Source organism: Jaculus jaculus, chromosome 16 (genome assembly GCF_020740685.1).
Source record: "Jaculus jaculus isolate mJacJac1 chromosome 16, mJacJac1.mat.Y.cur, whole genome shotgun sequence".
Lineage (NCBI taxonomy): Eukaryota > Metazoa > Chordata > Mammalia > Rodentia > Dipodidae > Jaculus > Jaculus jaculus.
Genome location: NC_059117.1, coordinates 63205756 through 63226441, shown reverse-complemented (window position 1 = coordinate 63226441; position 20686 = coordinate 63205756). Strand labels below are relative to the sequence as shown.

At 42.9% G+C, this 20686-nt stretch overlaps 1 protein-coding gene across 4 annotated transcripts in view; it reads left to right on the top strand.

Annotated features, from left to right (window-relative positions):
- Window positions 1-20686, top strand: part of Ngly1 (N-glycanase 1) — a 72355-nt gene that overhangs the window by 39016 nt on the left and 12653 nt on the right. For all 4 annotated transcript variants that reach the window (XM_045136177.1, XM_045136176.1, XM_045136179.1 and 1 more), the window contains 6 exons: window positions 7231-7453; window positions 10618-10739; window positions 12018-12163; window positions 14485-14595; window positions 16411-16575; window positions 20324-20509. In XM_045136177.1, the coding sequence (XP_044992112.1) occupies window positions 7231-7453; window positions 10618-10739; window positions 12018-12163; window positions 14485-14595; window positions 16411-16575; window positions 20324-20509 (953 nt within the window). The remainder of the gene's footprint in view (window positions 1-7230; window positions 7454-10617; window positions 10740-12017; window positions 12164-14484; window positions 14596-16410; window positions 16576-20323; window positions 20510-20686) is intronic.

Genomic DNA, 20686 nt, shown 5'->3' with positions numbered 1-20686 from the left:
CTTGCTTGTTAGCATGCCTTGTATTTTTAATTACAATTACGTGTGACGTGTTGGGTAAACAGGATACTTTTCTTAGCGACAGTGCTGTCCTCACACTACTTCATAGCTCTGTCCGGCTGAAACATGGACTCATCCTGCTTCAGCCTCCTGAGTGCTGAAATTCCAGGTGCCGCACTGCTAGAAAAGTGTCGTTGATGTCAGGTTTTATGTTAACCTGGATGGAAGCTGGCCTGTGTTCAATGTTGGCCATTGCTGCAGGTGTCAGACTTTAACTTCCACCTGTGTTTTGTTGTCGGTGTTCTCGTCCATCACTTGGACCTGGTTGTCATGCAGTCTGAAATGGAAGCCCTCTGGAGGGAGACCTGTGATGTTTAGTAAGGGGCTTTCCCTGTTGGTCAGACAGAAGGCTGGCAGGGACTGGCCTCGGGAGCCTGTCCTCCCACCTTTTCTGTTTGCCTCTGGCAGTGTTGTTTTCCTGGAGAACAGGACTGCAGGGCTGGAGATGGTTCAGTGAGCAAGAGCTCTGGCTGTGTAAGCATGAAGACCCCTGTTTGGACCTCCATGACCCACGTAAAAAGCCAGATTTGGCCACGTGTGATTAAAATCCTAGCACTGTGGGACAGATGCAGGAGAACCCTTGGGGCTGGTTAGCCAGCCAATGTAGCCAGAGAAAACATTGAGCCCCAGGTTCAGTGAGAGATCCTTCCTCAAGGGAATAAGACAGAGTGATGGAGGAAAGCAACCAACCTCATTTATGCTCATACACATGCATGTACATGTGCATACACACATGCAGTGGGACTTCCTTGCGTTAAGTTTCTGCTCTGGGTGTAGTTCACAATACTTAGTCTCCCTTCTCCTCTGTGGAGTCGCAAAGAATCTGTTTTCTTTCTTTTCTGTTGTTTTTCTTTGATCGTGAGAATCTGGTGTACGGATGTGGGACCCTGTCCTCTGCTGCATTTCTCACTCCTAGTAGTCCTCACTCAGTCTAGCTTCCCGTTCAATTGTTCTTACCAGCTCTGGCTCCAGTGGCTTCTGCTGCGTGGAAGCACATCTTGGCTGCGGTTCTGTACTTGCCTGTCTCTCGGGATTTAGGGCCACAGTTTGCTCTGTGACCTCAGCTCTCTGGTGAGTTCCAGAAGCGTTTTCAATTGGTTCAGCTTGTATTCTTGTAAGGATAGGTGTGACAACTTCTGGGAACCTGAAAGCTGAAACTAGAAATCTCTCTGAGGGTTTGTGTGGCGTTTTCTGCTTGAACCACACAGTTCATTGTAATCTTGCTACTTCTAGTCTTTGGAAGTCTGTTTTCCTCTTGCACTGTGCCATGTCCTTGTTTGTGATGACCACTCTGGGCTTCAGAGCTAATTCTGCCATAAACTTACCTGGGGATCACTCTTAATCGTCTTGTATTCGTAGGTTTCCCCCGTGTCTGTGAAGCTGTGCATATCGACACACGGTCACGGAGGCCCTGCCCAGCTTCCAGTACTATGTCTTGCATGCTTTCCCCTCATGAAAGGTTCTCAGGCATGGGCGGAGCCATCTCGCAAGAAATAAGCCACCCTTTCCAGTGACTCCATGAGTGAAGCAGCCGCAGTTTTACAAAGTAAAGCCAGGTAGATCAATTGCAGTGAGACGTGTCTGTCACAGAATGCAATAGTGGATTCTTTCCGTCTAGGCAAGTAACCAGCAGCAAATTGCTCAAAAAGCAGGAACCCATAAACAGTACGCAAGTTAGGTGAGTGGTGTAATGCTGATGTGTTGCTCCATCTGTCCTCACTGGGGATGGCCTTACTCAGGTGCCAAGCATCCTTCAAGTCCCTTTCCCATAAAACCTGCTGATGGCTCCTGCTGACATTGTCCAGCCTTTTCCCTCTCATTGTAAAGGTAATGCGTTTTAAAATTTATTTATTTGAGAGACAGAGAATGGGCACACCAGGGCCTCAAGCCACCTCAGTGAACTCCAGACACATGTGCCACCTTTGTGTATCTGGCTTATATGGGTCCTGAGGAATCGAACCTGGGTCCTTTGGCTTTACAGGCTAACATCTTAACTGCTAAACCATCTCTCCAGCCCAGTAATTTATTTTTTTGACAGAAAATTTGGAAAGTAGTGTGAAGTTATAACTGACAAAAGAAAGTTAAAAGAAAGCACACACCTTAGCCAAGTAGATCTCAGATGTTGTTATGACGAGTAAATAGCCAAAAGAAAGATACGTAACCTTATTCATCAGAAACGAGAAAAATGAATTATTTCTTGAGGAAGTCAGGTGTTTCTGAATGCTAATTCAGCAGGGTGAACTGTTGACATGTTAAATGAGAGACAGCAGAACTGTGTCAGAGAGAAAGGGGAATGAGATAGTGAGGGAGGAGCATGTGGCACTTGTTTGGGTGGCAGAAAATACGCTATTGCAGTTGATCATGGGGTATGTGCATAAAGGTGACACATGTGCCTGGATAGTTTTGGAGCTAGTCAGCTAGAAAAGGCAGTCTCTGGAATAGGCTCGAGCTCTTGCTGTCCGGAGCATGGACTGACAGCAGGCCCGGGCTCGGTGTTCAGTCAGACCGCGATGCCTGCCTGCAGGTGGTGGGTGAAGCCGGGCCGGCCGGCCTGCGAGGAGAAGTGCGAGGGGTGACACAGGGTTCTGGAAAATAGGAGCAGCAGAGTGTGAACTTGGACATGTGAGTTCATGTTAGTAAAGCTTAAGATGGAGTTGTTCCATCATATACAGCACCCATCTGCTCAATAACTACACACTGTCAGTGGCCATTCTGGTGGGCAGTGAAAACATTTCTGTTGTAGCTGAAGGTTCTGATGATGGCAGCAGGCTTGGCAAGCAAGTGCCTTTAACCATGACCCATCTTCCCAGCCTGTAATAGGCTCTTTTGTCCTCCAAATGCAATCTTGTTCTAGGTTTATCCGATAGGAAAGTGTTGGCTGGGAGCCAAAGTGGAGCCCCCATTGCCTTGTGCACTGAAACACTTTTCAAGGTGGTTGTCTCCAGGAGTCTGGATGCGTAGCCTGGCCTGGAAAGCTAAAGCTATTTCTTTTTTTTTTTTTTAATTTTTTATTTATTTATTTGAGAGCAACAGACACAGAGAGAAAGACAGATAGAGGGAGAGAGAGAGAATGGGCGCGCCAGGGCTTCCAGCCTCTGCAAACGAACTCCAGATGCATGCGCCCCCTTGTGCATCTGGCTAACGAGGGGCCTGGGGAACCGAGCCTTGAACCGGGGTCCTTAGGCTTCACAGGCAAGCACTTAACCGCTAAGCCATCTCTCCAGCCCTAAAGCTATTTCTTGATGGTGTTCTAGGCAGAAACCTTTCTGAAAAAGAGAACCTGCCATTAGAGGAATGAGGTAATGTTAAAATGAGCTAAATGGAGCTTAAAGGCGTGGGATACACCATGTTGAATCCTGAATGTGTGTCTAAGTTCAAGGTTTAGACAAACAAGTCCCAGCCCTCTTCCAGACAGTACTAGCAGTTGTGTGTATTTATTCCTGTATATGTCTTTTCCTGTATGTTCATACTGACCTATGCTATCTATTAAGATAAAACATCTGCAGGGCGTGGTGGCGCACGCCTTTAATCCCAGCACTCAGGAGGCAGAGGTAGGAGGATCGCTGTGAGTTCGAGGCCATCCAAGACTTCATAGTGAATTGCAGTTCAGCCTGGTTTAATAAAGCCAGACTTATCTCACAAACCAAAAACAGAAAGATAAAGCATCTGATGTATATATACTTCCTTAATGGTTTTTTGTTTGTTGGTTGGTTGGTTGGTTTTTTTTTTTGTTGTTTTTTGGGTTTTTTTTTGAGGGAGAGTCTCACTAGCCCAGGCTGACCTGGAATTCACTATGTAATCTCAGGGTGGCCTTGAACTCACAGCGATCCTTCTACCTGTGCCTCACGAGTGCTGGGATTAAAGGTGTGCACCACCGCTCCTGGCTTCTTGATGGTTTTTGTTGACATGCCCTGGACAAATATTTTCAGGTCTCCATAGAGCATTGTAGTGCACGTGTCCCCATGGATGGGCACCAGAATTGTTCCCCGTTCTCTCTGCTCCATTGCCACCATGGGGAAGAAGCATGACACATGCCTCCTCTCCCAGTCTCCTCCCATAGCTCTTCCTTGATTAGACCCACGTCTGAGGCACTTGGTACTTTGCCCTCAATGGTTCGTTAGAGCATTGCTTTTCACTGGGTGAAACCACTAAAGGTGTTTTATAGACTTTTTTTTTTTAAACCTTTTTCAAGTGAAGTAACTAATATTCTTACTCATACAGAATTTTTGTTCTAGATCAAAACTTTTCTCTGTTGTACATGTTATAATTCTTTCCTCATAATTTTCTTTGTTAACTTATTTGGTATGTCTTCTGAAATATGAAAGTTTTATATTTTCGTGTAACAGATTTTCTCCAGTATTGATTTTATGCTATTGATTGTGTGTGGCTTTCAAGAAGGCCTTCCCTGCCCCAGCTATACACATCCCGTGTTGTCACTTTTGCTGTTACACTAAAGATGGGCAGATTTGCGAGTGAAGTGCAATAGGAATCTGATCTCTCGATAGCTACTTATCCCAACTTAGTAAATGCTCCATCCTCTTGGAACTTCTCTGACATGGCAGTTTTGTTCTGTGACTTTTTAAAATTTTTATTTATTTATTTATTTTGAGGTAGGGTCTTGCTTTAGCCCAGGCTGACCTAGAATTCATTATGTAGTCTCAGGTTGGCCTTGAACTCATGGCGATCCTCCTACCTCTGCCTTCCACCTCTACCTCCTGAGTGCTAGGATTAAAGGTGTATGCCACCACACACAGCTGTGTTTTTGTTTTGATATTTTTGTTTTGTTTCCTTTTTGAGATACTGTGTCCTTACATAGCCTGGCCTGGAACTCCTGCTCCATCCTCCTGCCTAAGCCTTTGAGGTGACAGAACTGCAACCGTGCACAGAGTTGACCTGGAACTTCTGCTCGGTCCACCTGTCTCAACCTTATAAGTGCTGTGGTGACAGGCCTTCGCCACCATGCGCAGCACCGACTTGTGTCACGTGCTGTGTCCTCATGTAGGAATCTACCATTTGGCTGATACAGAGAACTTTTCTCAAAAAGAATGAAGAAATCTTTCATACTTTCTTGGTTCATTGATATTTTTGTTTTTTCTTTACAATAACAGTATTTAATAAAATTCCAGTATGTGTTTTGATATGTAGTGTAGTTATGTTCGAGAAACCTTTAAATGCATGCTGGGGGAAACAAAACAAAACAAAGCAAAACAGGCTATTCAGCAAACGTTCCTGTCATTGTGATAAAGGGTGGTTAGTGAGAAAGTGAACCAGCCCTGTAGGTAACACTGTAGTGCTGCTTATCTCGTCAGCTGGCTGACAGCAAGCACAGAAAAGCTTTGTGGTTCTTACTCGAGCTGGTTTGGTTTAGTTTGGTTTGTGTTTGCTTGTTTGCCTATTTGCAGAGCTGAAATGGAACCCAGGGCCTTGTACATGCCAGGCACTAGCTACATTGCCAGTTCATGTTGGCAGTTTGCCCATTTTCTTTTTCACATGAATTCTGTGTGTAAATTTCTCACCACCTAACACACAAAGCACAGACTACACATAGTGTGCACATATGTGAGAGAATTGTAAACAAGTACACAGATGCAGTGTTAACTTTGCACCGCTCATGCTCATTGGTGTATGGTGTGTCCTGCCTCAGCCAGCCCTGCAGCCTGCCGGCCTCCCCACCTTGTCGCATGTGGGGTCTAGGTGAGACTCAGGCCTTCTGTGTAGGGAGCAGTGGTAGAGGGTGCTCCAGCCAGCTGCAGCAAATAGGATTTCATTTTACCTTTATGGATAATGACAAACATGTTTTTGTTTTGTTTAAAATTTTTCTTTAAAATTTTCATGTTTCATATTTGGGCAAATTAAGATTTAAAAAAAAATCATTCATTTATTAGAGAGAGAAAAACAGAGAGAATTACCATGTCCGGACCTCCAGTTGCCGCAAACAAACTCCAGATGCATGTGCCATCTTGTGCATCTGGCTTATGTGGGTCCTGGGGAATTGAGCCTGAGTCCTTGGGCTTTGCAAGCAAGCACTTTAACTGCCAAGCCATCCCTTCAGCCTCAAATTGAGGGTTTTTTTTTTTGTTGTTTTTTTTTTTTGATTTTTCAAGGTAGGGTCTCAATCTGGTCCAGGTTGACCTGGAATTAACTATATAGTCTCAGTCAAATTTAGATTTTTAAGAACTTAATTTAATCCAAGTTTATAATTTGTCAAATAGTAAACTGCAAGCACCGGTTAATAAAAGACTTAAATCAGTTTTTCCCAGAAGTTTTGCAGACTTTTATGCTCATGGGGGTGGGGAGGGAGAGGTTTGCTTAGTATTCCTGGCCTCAGTATTGTTAGAGCCAACTGTGTGATACACCAAACCACGTTGACCAACATCAAACTTCAGGAGACCTTAGCATCATGCTATAGATTTCCTTTAAACATATTTTATCTCTTTATTGACAATATGTTAAAGATAGAAATGAGAGCTTCTGGTGTATGTCTCCCTGGTCCCCGACCCTATGGTCTTGAATGTGGTAGAGGCCTCTATTGATAAAGTAAGTGCATGTTGTGTCTTGCCGACAGGCTAGGACTGCTGTGAACACTGTTGACACAGGGCTGTGTTTATGTGTTTGGGATGTATGTCCACGGGTAGATTGTATTACACAGTTGAAGTGCTAACAAAAGAAAATGGTGATTTTTGAAGTGGCTGGTATTCTGATCTCCACCTATAGTTTTTTAATTATTTCATGTTATTTGTGTATATACCCAGTGGCAAACTTAATGGGCCATATGCATTGTTTTGTTTGATGGTGCTAATGATAGAACCCAGGACCTTGCACGTATTAGACTTACGGCCTGCCACTAAGCGGCACACCCAGCCCATAGGTAGTCAAATCAGATGTACATTTCTACCTCCCTTGGCTGTATGGACCACTCCCCACTGGTCCTAGTTCCCTGAGAAGCCTTTCTGCCCTGGTCACTTGCCTCGGGTACGTACATCGTGAGAGTGTGAAGTGGACATGCAGCTACACCTGCCACTGCTGCCTGTCACTTTTAGGCTACTCTGACTGGTCTGTCAGTGCCACAACCGTCATCTCCTGCTTTCATGTATTTCTCCTCCCAGTCAGAGCACAAGCTGTGCTTTTGAATTTTGTCAGCGTCCAGCCTCACTTGTCGCTTTTACTTCCTAGGTACTAACCTGAGTGATGGGGACTTTCTTCTGCTGGAGCTTTTGCACTGGTTTAAGAGGGAATTCTTTAAGTGGGTGAATAACATCCCATGCAGCAGATGTGGTGGGAAGACCAGACCTAGGGCTGAATCTCTGTTGCCCAACGACGATGAGCTAAAGTGGGGTGTGAACACCGTGGAAGATCATTACTGTGAGGCCTGCCAGCTGAGCAGCCGCTTCCCAAGGTGGGTGCCCGAGAAGCAAGGCTCAGGGGTTTCTCAAGGAAATGGTTAGCAGGGAGTTTGTATTGAATGTCCTTTAAAATCTCTATTTGAACCCTTAGATTTTTCTCTAGAACAGAGAAAACAGCAAGCTCTTGCTGGCAGGCTAGATCAAGCCATATCTATATTTTGTAGGTAGTTTTGTTAGAACGTAGGCACGCTGACTTGTTGACTTACAGCTTGTGACTCTTCCAGGCTCAACAGCAGAGTACTGGTGACCCTTTGATCTGCAAATCTGACATATTTCCTGCCTCCTTTTAGGGAATTTGTTGACTTTGTTTTATGATACACATTTTTTTTTTTTTTTTTGAGGTAGGGTTTCAATCTAATCCAGGCTGACCTGGAATTCACTATGTAGTCTCAGGGTGGCCTTGAACTCAATGTGAGCCTCCTACCTCTGCCTCCTGAGAGCTGGGATTAAAGGTGTACACCACCACGCCAGGCTGTGATGCACGTTTTAAGCGTGCTCATAACACCTTTTTAATTCTGTCTTACATTTTTTATACGTAATTTTCAGTTTTCTGAAAATACTGATAATGCCATGATTCTTTTGACCATTATGACAGTAAATGCAGTGCTAATAATACTCAGTGTAAAAGCTTAATATAGCATGATCATAATATTTTTTAAACAAATTTTACTTGTTTATTTGAGAAAGAGAGAAGGAGAGAAAGAATAGACATCCCATAGCATCCAGGCACTTTATACATCTGGCTTTACATGGGTGCTGGGGAATTGAACTTGGCCAACTAGGTCTGGCAAGCAAATGTCTTTAACACTGAGCAGCAGTCTCCAGCCTCATGTTATTTTCTTATAAAGGCAGAAGTTTTTTTTATTTAGAATGCTCCCTATTCCAACTAACCTGCCTCTCATAGTTTTGAGTTTTCCTTTTCTTTTTTCTTTATTTTTTTACTGAGACGTGGTCTTGCTGTGTAGCTCAAGCTGGCCTCCAATTCAGGAGCTCCTGCGTCAGCCTCCTATGTGCTGGGTTACAGGTGTATACCATTAAGCACAGCTAGTCATTTCTGCTTTTTAAACTAGGACTTGGTTATTGGTTATTTTTTTCAATTCACTTTTCTCTTAGTTTATGTCTCTTGTCATATTTTCTTAATTGACCATACTTGGAAAGTCCAATTATCAGCCATGTACTACACAGAAAGTAGAATAAACAGGATATAAACTGTCTAAAAAAAAAAGCCTATTTTCTAAAAACAAGTGTTCATTCTTTCTTTGTTGAGCATGCATTTGCACAGCCCCTTCCTAGGCTATACATAGTTGAATCTATCTCATACACATTTTCTAGGCATTAGGTTTTAAACAGTATGGAATGGTACCAGTTAGCATTGATATCTATGTAAAGTGTACTTTCCTCTCTAATCATTTGCTTATTTTAGCTATTCTCTACAAAAAGTTTGGGAAGATGAGCACTTCTTTAAAAAAATATTTATTTTCATGCAAAGAGATAGAGAGATTAAGACAGAATGGGCAAGCCAGGGCCTCTAGCTGCTGCAAACAAACTCCGTACTCATGTGCCACTTTGTGCATGGGGATTTAAGTGGGTAATTGAATCAGGTCATTAGCCTTTGCAGGCAAGCACCTTAACCACTGAACCGTCTCTCCAGCCTGACAATAGACACCTTGTTTGTTTGTGTTGTTCTAGTACTGATGACAGTATAGAACCGAAGCCTCACATTTGCTGGTGAACACCTTCACCAGTCACTTTACCCTGCTATTAATATAGCCCGTTTGACTTGGCCTGAGTCTTGTATATAAAGGAGACATAGAGGGTTCTGCTGTTTCGCCTTACTTTTTTTTTTTCCTAAGTTGATTTAACTTAACTGAAGCAAAAGTGGCTACTTAACAAATGTGACATTGCAAAGTCCATTCAAGGATGCCACTGTTACCATCTTGTTCCCAACTCAGTGCCGAGCTCTGCTCATCTTGAGTTCTGTCCTATACCACAGCAAAATCCTCCTCAGTACAGGGTGCAAGATCTGCTGTTCTCTATGCTTACAATCATTTTATAATCAGAGTAACTTCTAGAAGAATGCTGGAGACATCTTGCAATTAAAAAAAAAAACAATTCCCAGAGCTGGGAAGTTAGCCTAGCCTTTAAAGATTTTGCCTGCTGGCGTGAGTCCAGTTCCTATGCCACCCACATGAGCCAGACACAGAGAGTGGCCCAAATATCTAATCTTTGTTGGCAGTAGCAAAGGCCCTGACATGTCCATATATATATCTCAACAACATACATGTAGAAAAAGTCCAAAATTAGCAAGTACCTATAAGTACTTCTGAAGGGTAAATGCTAAACAAAATCATTAGGAGGAAAAGGTGAAGTAAAACTAAGCTAAAAATCTTTGTTGAGTAAAATTTAGTACCTTTTAAGCATAGTGAGCTAACTGTGCCACTTGTGAGAGGAATATTAATGCCAGAGGCACATTTCTGGAAAAATCTACCTAAATCTTCCAAAGAACCACTGAGATAAATCTCTCCTGTCAGTCATCTCTCCTCCATGCATCCTGAGCTGCCGCACGGTCTCTATCACTGTGTCTGGACTGCTGCACAGTCTGTCAGTCAGTGTGCCTGAGCTGCCGCATGGATTCTGTTACTGTGCCTGAGCCTGGCCCTTTCCGTCCCAAGGATCAGTATGCGTACCTTCTTTCGAGTTGTAGCTCATGTTTTCCAGTAAGACTCAAACTGACTGCATATGGAAATGATTCCTGTTAGCCCTTCTCTCTCAAAGAATTCCAGGTGCTTTGAAAACAGTGCCCCTATTATTTTTTAATCGCTTTTTGTTGTTTTTTTTTCGGGTAGGGTCTCACTCTAGTCCAGGCTTACTTGGAACACATTCTATATTTCCAGGCTGCCCTCAGACTCACAACAGTCTTCTACCTCTCCTTCCTGAGTGCTGGGATTAAAGGTGTGCACCATGCCTGGCTGTTAAATCATTTTTCATATGGCTGTAGAATGATGGCTTCTATAGACGAGGCTGTCTAATCAACATCTAAGGATAAGAAATTAAGGAACATGATTAATATTTAGTATACAGGTAATACAGGTTCCTCCAAGGCTTGGATTGGATCTTGACTCTGACCTGTTGCTTTTGGTTGTTGTTTTTAAACCAGATACAACAACCCTGAGAAGCTTTTGGAAACAAGATGTGGACGCTGTGGCGAGTGGGCCAATTGTTTCACGCTGTGCTGCCGTGCACTGGGCTTTGAAGCTCGCTACGTTTGGGATTACACAGGTATGGCACGCTCTCAGAGGGGGAGGAGGGCTCTGCAGATGAGGAGTGTGGGTTCAGGGTCAGAGCCCTCACTTTCTCACAGCTTAAATTTCCATTTACTTCTATAAAATAACAGCAGTACCAACCTCATAAGTGCTTTGTAGCAGCCACCAGACTGGTAATACTTGCAGCCTTGTTTGCTGGTACTTGTATTTTAGTCTTTGCATTCATCACAGTGTTGTCACTGTACATATAGGAGCATGTGTAAGAATATACTGTAAAAGTCTTCAGTATTAGAGGGTTATTGTTGTGATTTATTAAATTGGCTTCATGCTAGGCATACATACTATAAGAAAATCCATGGTATTTGACTTTGTCTTCATTTAGAAATGACTCGTGTTGAACATGTTAAAGAGTTGTTTCCCAGAGCTGGGGAGATAACTCACGTAAATTGCTTTCCATGCAAGTGTGCAGACCTGAGTTTAATCTCCAGAACCCACTTTTCCAAAGTGCTGCTCCTAGTGGCACACACTTACAATCCCAGTTCTGAGGGGGCCAAAACAGGCACATTCTTAGGACTCATTGGTCAGTGTAGCATCATTAGGCAAGTTTCATGCACATGAGCAACCATGTCTCAAAAAGTTGACCCATGCTACGGGAGTGACAGCCAAAGTTGTCTTCTGGCACATGTGCACGCATACACAGAGGAGTTTTTGTTTTTCTTAGAGTTCTATTTGTACTTCCAATATTCTTTTAGAACAGCTGAGACCTCCAGCCCATAATTATTATTCTTTTGCAATCAAAAAAAGGGTCCCAGGCAGGGTGTGGTGGGGCTTGTCTGTAATCTCAGGACTGGGGAGGCTGAGGCAAGAGGACTGAGGCTTCATAGCCATCTCAAGAAGCAAATATCAAGCTAGAATAGCCTGACCACTCTGTTGTTTCTGCTGCCGGTTCTAGGCCGCAGGGTGCAGGGAGGGGTTTCAGTTTGGGAGGTGACATCAGCTCCTTCTAACCAGACAGTTTTGGTGCTGTCCTCTGCTGACACTTACCTTGCTTAGAGGCACAGCACACTTTATTTTCTATTAAGAGTACAGCTGACTAGATTTTAGTAAATTTCAAAGAAAGAGAAAATGTCACAAAATTCTCATGTATATGAAGGAGAACTTAAATGTATCATTTTACGTGAATGGTTGTTAGGCATTTGCGTACAGTTACTGGAATCCATTGTGAGTGGTGGGCCATTGTGCTTTGTGACCTTGCGTTTATTTCCTTTGTCTTGTTCTTGTCCCATGTGAGCAGACCATGTTTGGACAGAAGTTTACTCTCCTTCTCAGCAGCGGTGGCTGCACTGTGATGCCTGTGAAGATGTCTGTGATAAGCCTCTCCTTTATGAAGTAGGATGGGGCAAGAAACTTTCCTACGTCATAGCATTTTCTAAAGATGAGGTAGGACACAGATCAATTTCCAAGAATAAAATATAGTTCTTCTAAGGGGTACTTGACTTTAAGCTGCATGTGTTTATAGAATACCATCTAGTGAGTTTGTCATTTGTGTATCCTGCCAGCCTCCTATGACTCTTTCCCTATATTAGAATATCAGTACTCCAGGGTGGGTGCACCAGCTTGTTTGTCCATTTACATGTTGGTGGGCATTTGAGTAATTTCAGTTTTGAGTATTTTAAATTAAGCTGCTACAAACATTCAGATATATGCTTACGTTTCTCTTTGCTCAGTGCATGGTGCTGGGATGGCTAGCTCATTGACAGGAAATACTAAATTGTTTTCAAAGGGACCACACCAGTTTCCATTCTGACCAGCAGAGGGAGGGTTCCCAGTTTTCCCATATCCTCACTAACATTTAGTGTGATGTAACTTGTTAATGCTAGTGCTTACTGGTACATAGTAGTATATCATTGAGCCTTTCACTTAGTGGAACATGGAGAGATGTCCTGTTCATGTGAGCTTCCCTGTGACAAAGCCTGTGGTACATGTTTCATGTGTATTTCCCATCAAAATGTCTACTTTGCCTATTTTTCCATTGTGTGTTTTTTTTTCCTTGTGTTTTGAGGGTCTTTATATGTTCTTATGTAAGTTTTTAAAAATATTTATTTGAGAGAGAGAGAGAAGGAGAAAGGCAGCTAGAGAAAGAGAGAATGGGCATGCCAGGGCCTCTAGCCACTGCAAAGGAACTGCAGACACTTGTGCCGCCTTGTACATCTGGCGTATATGGTTCCTGGGAAATTAACTTGGGTCCTTTGGCTTTGCAGGCAAGTGTCTTAACCTCTAAGCCATCACTCCAGCCCTTATATAAGTTTAAAAAAATGTTTTTGTTCATTTTTTATTTATTTGAGAGTGACAGACACAGAGAGAAAGGCAGATAAAGAGAGAGAAAGAGAATGGGCATGCTAGGGCCTCCAGCCACTGCAAACAAGCTCCAGATGTGTGCACCTCCTTGTGCATCTGGCTAACATGGGTCCTGGGGAAATTGAGCCTTGAACCAGGGTCCTTAGGCTTCACAGGCAAGTGCTTAACCACTAAGCCATCACTCCAGCCTAAGTTTTTTTTGTTTTTAAATCGGATATATGTACTGCAAAGGCTTTCTCCATTCATAGCCTTTCATATTCTAAGTAACTTGGAGGGAAGAAATCAGTACCCCATTTCCTACTCTTCTCGTTGTCTAGGAAAGCTTTGCCCTGCTGCCATGATTTTCTTTTAGAAATTGGATTATTTGTCTGTGATTCATTTGGGATACTTTTTGTTAAAATTCATTTTCAGCTTAGGGATCACGATTTATTGTAGCATAGTTTTCTAGGAACAATTGTCCCCTTACCACTGAGTTGTCCTCACACCTTTACCAGAAATCAGGCCTGTAACATCATTACTACAGTGCAGATGGTAAAGTTTTATTTGTTTAATTTTATAGAGTCAGCTTTGTATACAAATAATACAAAGCTAACATTCTGGGGGCTGGAGAGAGGGCTCAGGGGTTAAGGTGTTTGCCTTCAGTGCCTAATGACCTTGGTTCAGTTCTCTAGGACCCATGTAAACCAGATGCACAAACTGGTTCATGCATCTGGAGCTTGTTTTCAATGGCTAGAGACCCTGGCACACCTGTTCTCATTCTCATTTTTTCTTTCTGTCTATTTTGCAAATAAGTTATTTTTTAATGTTTTTATATTTTATTTATTTGAGAGAGAGAAAGAGGCAGAGAGAGAAGGGGGTGGAGAGAATGGGTATGCCAGGGCCTCCAGCCACTGCAGATGAACTCCAGATGTAGTCACCCCCTTGTGCATCTGGCTTACATGGGTCCTGGGGAATTGAGCTGGGATCCTTGGGATCCTTTGGCTTTGCAGGCAAATGCCTTAACTGTCAAGCCATCTCTCCAGCCCAAAAAAAACATTTTTTTGAAAACTAAAACATTGTGAAAATTTCACCTTTTTAGTTACCACAGTGATTTTTGTACATGTTGATAAAAAGTTAAGCCTGTTTTCTTCATTTGTCCTTCATTGGTTTCTGTTTTATTGTAACAAGGTCTCACTATGTAGGCCAGGCTGGCTCAGATTTGCAATCCTGCCCTTTGCCTCCTAAGTGCTGGGTCATGATTGTAAGCCACCATGCTTGGCTTTTCTTTAATTGAGCTATACCTGCAGCCCTGGTTTTTAAGTTTTAACAAAGGGTAGTATTTTCTTGGCTGCATGCATTGTGAATAATTGTCAAGTTAAGTTGAAGTTGTAAAGTTGCTATTTGTGTTCTGTAATTTGTTACAGGTAGTAGATGTCACGTGGCGATATTCATGTAAGCATGACGAGGTGATCTCCAGGAGAACCAAGGTCAAAGAAGAAGTACTCCGAGAAACTATTAATGCACTTAATAAGCAAGTAGGTGGTGGCTGTCTATTAAAAAGGGTGTTTGAATTTTATTATAATCAGGAATAGCCAGATTTTAACCCATTGCAATTCTGAAAGTAGAGACATTATTCCTAGCAAAGGTAGATTAGTAATTCAATGTTTCTTATTCATTGAAAGTTTTGAGAACTCATTTAAATTATTGTGGTCCTATTTTAGATTATATGTCACATCCATTCTTAAAATTCAGTGAAATAGCCTTTCATTATTTTTAGTATTTTCCTTTAGAGTGCATTGTTACCAGGCCTGGTGTACATACCTGTAACTCCAGCACTCAAGAGGCTGAGGCAGGAGGATCATGAGTTCAAGACTGTCCTGGTATTCATAGTGAGATCCTGTCTCAGAAAATGAAAGTAGGCCGGGCATGGTAGCACACATCTTTAATCCCAGTACTCGGGAGGCAGAGGTAGGAAGATAGCAGAGACTTCAAGGTCACCCTGAGACTACATAGTGAATTCCAAGGTCAGCCTGAACTACAGTGAAACCCTACCTGGGGGGAAAAAAATGAAAGCAGGGGTTGGAGAGATGGCGCAGTGGTTAAGGCATTTGACTGCAAAGCCTAACAACATGGGTTTGATCCACCCATATTCATGTAAAACCAGATGCTCTAAGTGGCTCATGTATCTGGAGTTTGCAGCAGCTGGAGGCCCTGGTGCATCCATTCTCTGTTTCTCTGTCCATCTTTCTCTGCTTGCAAATAAATAAATTTTTTTAAGGAAAAAATACTGCCATATTTGTAAAGGTAATCATATATACCTTGGGTATAATGACACACTTGTATTTGTGAGTGTATGTGTGTGTGTGTATGGAAATGTCTGCAACAGGGTACAGAACATTGTCACAGTGATCACTGAGGAGAGCAGGAGCTAAGGATCTGAGATGGAGTCACTTTACCACCTTTTTTTTTTCAAGGTAGGGTCTCACTAGCTCATGCTGACCTGGAATTCACTGTGGAGTCTCAGGGAGGCCTCTAAACTCACAGCAATCCTCCTACCTCTGCCTCCCGAGTGCTGGGATTAAAGGCATGCACCACTCCCAGCTGTAAGTGCAGTATTTTTACTTTAAAATTCAACAACTCATTTTGCTTTTTAGAATAGGGGAAGATCACCTGACCCCAGTCAGTGGCTGAGAGGCATGGTAAAGCTTCAGTCTGGTTTGAATTTGCTCTTTTGTCTGCTGTGTCAAAGACCCCAGCCTGGAACCCTGGAGAATGTGGCAAGAGTGTCTTGTTTTCCTCCTCTGAACTTTGATTTTGGTTAAAAAAAAAAAAATTGCTTTGTTTTTCAGTACTTTGGTCACCATTTTGTGCCTGACTTTCAGCGTCTTCTCCTCAGGCTGTGTAAGAATTGCCAAATGCTGGAGAGGAAATGGGGCACAATGTGTTCCCTTCACCCAGTCTCTCTCTTCCTCTGGGATCCTCAGCACTCGTGTTTTGTCACTTGGATAGTTTTTATGTGCATCCAGATGTGTGCATTCGTGCGTGTTTCCTTGGCTTTGCTTAGCAAGATTCTTGTTGTAACACAAGCTAGTTCATCATAGTATGAACCGAAGAATGCTGTCTCCTGTCTTAAATATTCATCCAAGACAGCAAGAATAGGAAATAGGTATTAAATGGTTTCTCAAAATACACAAAATATTAAGCTTTTCATAGTGTTGTTTTGATTTCCCAAGTAATATATCTATGAAAATAAAACTGCCTACTTCGGTCAAGACCACTCTGTAAATACAAATGTTTGTATTTTGATAGAGATGGGCTTCTGTAACTAGTTTTTCAAACTTAAATTACAGAGGCAACTATCTTTGTCGGAAAACAGAAGAAAAGAACTTCTCCAGAGGATAATTGTGGAGCTTGTTGAATTTATATCTCCCAAAACCCCAAAGCTTGGAGAACTGGGTGGAAGAGTGTCCGGTTCTGTGGCTTGGAGAGTGGCCCGGGGTGAAATGGGTCTAGAGGTATTGTTCCAGCAGTGCCATCCTGTTTTCCTGCTTCCTATGGTATACCCCTGGCTTAGAGAAGCCATATTGTCTCACAACTACAATAGTCTTTTTCTTCCAGAAGGTTTTTGAGTGAAGTGCAAAGGACATAAATTTTGAGAAACATTTAGATATGTTTCTTGTTTATGTTTAAACATGAAAGTAGACACATTTCCTAATAGTGCTTTAATTTTTCAAACAGGGTTTCAAAATACTCTTCCTTTAAGATGCAAGAATTCTGATGCAGCTACACTTGGTGGCACCTACCTGTAGCCCTGTAGGGGATGCTGCGTCAGGAGGGACATAAGTTCAGCCAGGGGCAGCATAGGGAGAGCCTGTCTGGAACTGGAAAGGAAAAAGAGGGCCGGGGATGGAGCTTGGTAGTACAGCACTTGCTGGCCTGTTTGAGTCCCTGGAATCAATTCCCTGATGGGGGTGTGGGTTATCATCACTTCTTAAATTTATTTATTTATTTTTTTATTATTTATTTGAGAGCGACAGACAGAGAGAGAAAGACAGATAGAGGGAGAGAGAGAGAACGGGCGCGCCAGGGCTTCCAGCCTCTGCAAACGAACTCCAGACGCGTGCACCCCCTTGTGCATCTGGCTAACGTGGGACCTGGGGAACCGAGCCTCGAACTGGGGTCCTTAGGCTTCACAGGCAAGCGCTTAACCACTAAGCCATCTCTCCAGCCCCATCACTTCTTTAATATCCAGAAATTAAGTAATCAAAGTGGAAATTAATTCTGTAGTTGAGCCCTATAGTTAGGGACAGGTAGAAGTTGGTATGTGGGTTCTTAATGAGCATGAAGACATGGTATACCAGCCTGGCTCTTCCCAGGAGCTGAAAGCAGAGTTGCTAGATTATTTAGAATAACCATTTAGGAAAAGGAGAATAGTCCACCACATATTGACTAGTATGAAACATTTCTACATGGGTGAAAGTGGTCTATCAGCTTTTCTGAATCTACCTTTGCTCACTTCTCCACCAAGGGATGGCGTCCACAGAGGTCCCCAGGCAGTTCCATGGTTGCTTTTTAATTGATCCCATCATCCGAAGCAGGCAGCCAGAAGCAGTGGTTTAGTCCTAAAATGACTAGAGCTAATAAGCTCAACAAATTATTCCGACCTCTACAGATGCAGCGCGAGTGAGGAGGAGCATGAATGTCGATGAGGCCGTGAAAAGAGCTCATTGAGCTCCCAGCTGTGCTTAGTTGAAAACATGGATGTTATTTAGGTCTCCTTTCTTTTTCTTTGTAGGGAAGGCTGTGCTTCCTGAGATGGCATGTAGTTGGTTAAACTTTAAAAATACTAATTGGCAACTGAGATTGTTTTTCTTTTTTGAAAATGTTCAGAATTTCTTAATTACTGGAGACCATCTTAATGCCATGACTTTAAAAAGAAATCATTTCCTCCTTTAGAGATGGATGTTTTAAAAGTAGATAGGAAAATGTTAATCCTAAAAATACTTGGAGGCGGGGCGGGGTGGCCTGGGATGGAGCATGTGCTGCACAAGTGCCAGTCCCTGCAGCGCTGCCCCAGGCTCCACGCGAAAGCGTCCAGACGGGAAAGGCTTCTGCAGCCCTGCCCAGGCAGAGGCGGGAAACCTCCTGGAAGCGCCCGGGCCAGCCGATGAGCACCCAGCCCTGAGAGACCCTGCCTCCCACCACGGGACGGCAAGGCCCAGCCCCGAAAGTCGTCTTCTGACCTCCACACAAGCGCGCATGCTCGTACCTGCATTCCCACCCAGAAACATGCCCACGCGCACACACGACAGAGAAAATTTCCTCTTCAGAGCTAAGAGGGAAACATTTCTGATACTATCTCCAGGAGGAAAAGTTACCTTACATTAAAATAATCTTATGAAGCCCAGATTCAAGCCAAGATGGCACATGCTTGTCCTCCCAACACTGGGGAAGCCGAGGAGTTCAACCATGAGTGAGACTAGCTTGGTCTTATAAACATTGTAATGAAATAGCAAACTTACTCTACACTGCTCTGCACATAGGGATATTTGCTATGTTCAGAAATACATGGATTTTTTTGTTTTATTTTTGCTAATTATCCTTTATAAGAGATAGTCCTTTTAAATACTTCCTCTTGGTTTATGTCATACATTCTGAAATATCTTGGATAAAAATGGAAAGAGGATATGGGGATGTGGCTCAGTGACGAGTGCTTGCCTAGTGTGCTCAGGCCCTGCGTGCACTTTACACTACCACAAAGGAAGACAGAAGGGAATGAAAGAAGGAGACAGGAAGAGAATTGGGCAGTGACTTGAAGCACACTAAATCTGAATTATAAAATCAAATTTTAAAAACAACAAACTTGCTTTTTTACCTTTTGCCAGCAGCAGCATGTATGGCTGTACTTTAGAATTGTCTTTTCTTTCATACATGTAATGTTGTTGATTCTTGTTATTATTTTGAGACAAAGTCTTGCTGTATAATTCAAGTTGTCTTCAAGTTTTCTGTTCTCCTGCCTCAGCCTCCCCAGTGCTGGGATTGTACACTGCCACACACAGCTTAATGTTACTATTTTAAAATGATGACAGTGATGTGCATTTTTTTTCTCATCTTGTGTTTAAGGTATTTTGTAAAGAGTCATCGCTTCTTGCACCTTGAAAGTTTTTGTATTTTTAACACAAAGTGTAGCCTACAGTCCTCATCAGTTAGAAAGTTCAGAGGACATGGTGCCCTAGCCTGCTCAACAGCTCGCCTCCACAAGATGGCCTACCCCATTGCAAGGAGACACCCTGTCCCAGTGGCACTTACAGACATGGGGTAAATCTTCCTTTGTAAGTGTTTGATGTAGTCAGTGGTTTCAGGAAGAGAGATTAGTAAAACAAAAAGATTTATTGTAGGTGAGAATATACAAAACTTGCCTGGAATTTTAAGGTAAAACATGAGCAGTTATAGTAATTATCACATGGAAAATAACTCCTCGGGCATTCTCTCGGCTTCCCTTGGAGGCAGGAAGGATGAGAACAAAGTCAAATAGGTGATGTGCAGAGTCCAAACACTAGGGTTAGCCCATGTCAGGCTCTGTGTCAGGAACTAGTTGATGCTTGTGAGAAACTACAAGACTGTAGCATGGTAGAAGTTTAGTGGGAATGGGAAAGCTGAAACCGGCGATGCCATCATACAGAGCTGAGCCTTGGTGGGGGCTGAGTGTAAGTATTGCGAAGTCCCGGGAGTGATGTACCCCATTCAGATGTGGTAGCATAGGCCTGTCGTCTCACGCCCACGAAGTGGCGGCAGGAGCACTGTGAGCACAAGATCGGTCTGGACACGTAATGAGACCTGACTCAAAAAGACAAAACAGGTAACGATGAGTGAAGAGAGCAAGAGATAGTGCTTCTCGTTACGGTTTTTACATCCCTGCCCCTCATGGGGAACATGAGTAAGAGTGAACATCAGTGTCCAAGTCACAGGAAGGGGGTGGCAGGAGACATGAGGCAGAGTGAGTGGGGTGGGTCTCAATGACACAGTCTAGGCCCGCCTCTTACTTAGCTCTGCTAAGGTCTGGTATTGCGGCAGCAGCACGCGTGTTGTGTGTAGCCACAGTGTCTTCTCGTTACACGTGTACCACAGTGTCTTCTGAGCTCTCTTCTGGCATCTTTGCCTTTGCAATTTAAATGAATCTCTTACTACTTACTATACATAGTGTTTCCTTTTTATTTTCTGTATCTTCCATAACATTGAAATCGCATTTTGTTTTCTTTTAAGAGAAAAGAAACCCTGTTCACTCCCTCTGAAAATGAGAAGATTTCCAAACAGCTTCACCTTTGTTACAATATTGTGAAAGACCATTATGTCCGAGTTTCGGATAACAACCAAACCATTTCTGGATGGGAAAATGGTCTGTGGAAAATGGAATCCGTGTTCAGAAAAGTGGAAGCAGACTGGAACATGGTAATTCAATGCATGAAACTGTAAAACTTGTGTCATTACTTAAACAAATAGAGGTTGGCTTTGTTTTTCGGTTGTGCATAATGTCAAAACTGATGTAATTGATTTTGGTCTCTCTAACTTGGAAAAGAAAATCCTGTTCCCAGCATTTAATCACAGGTTTACTAGAGACACTTACAT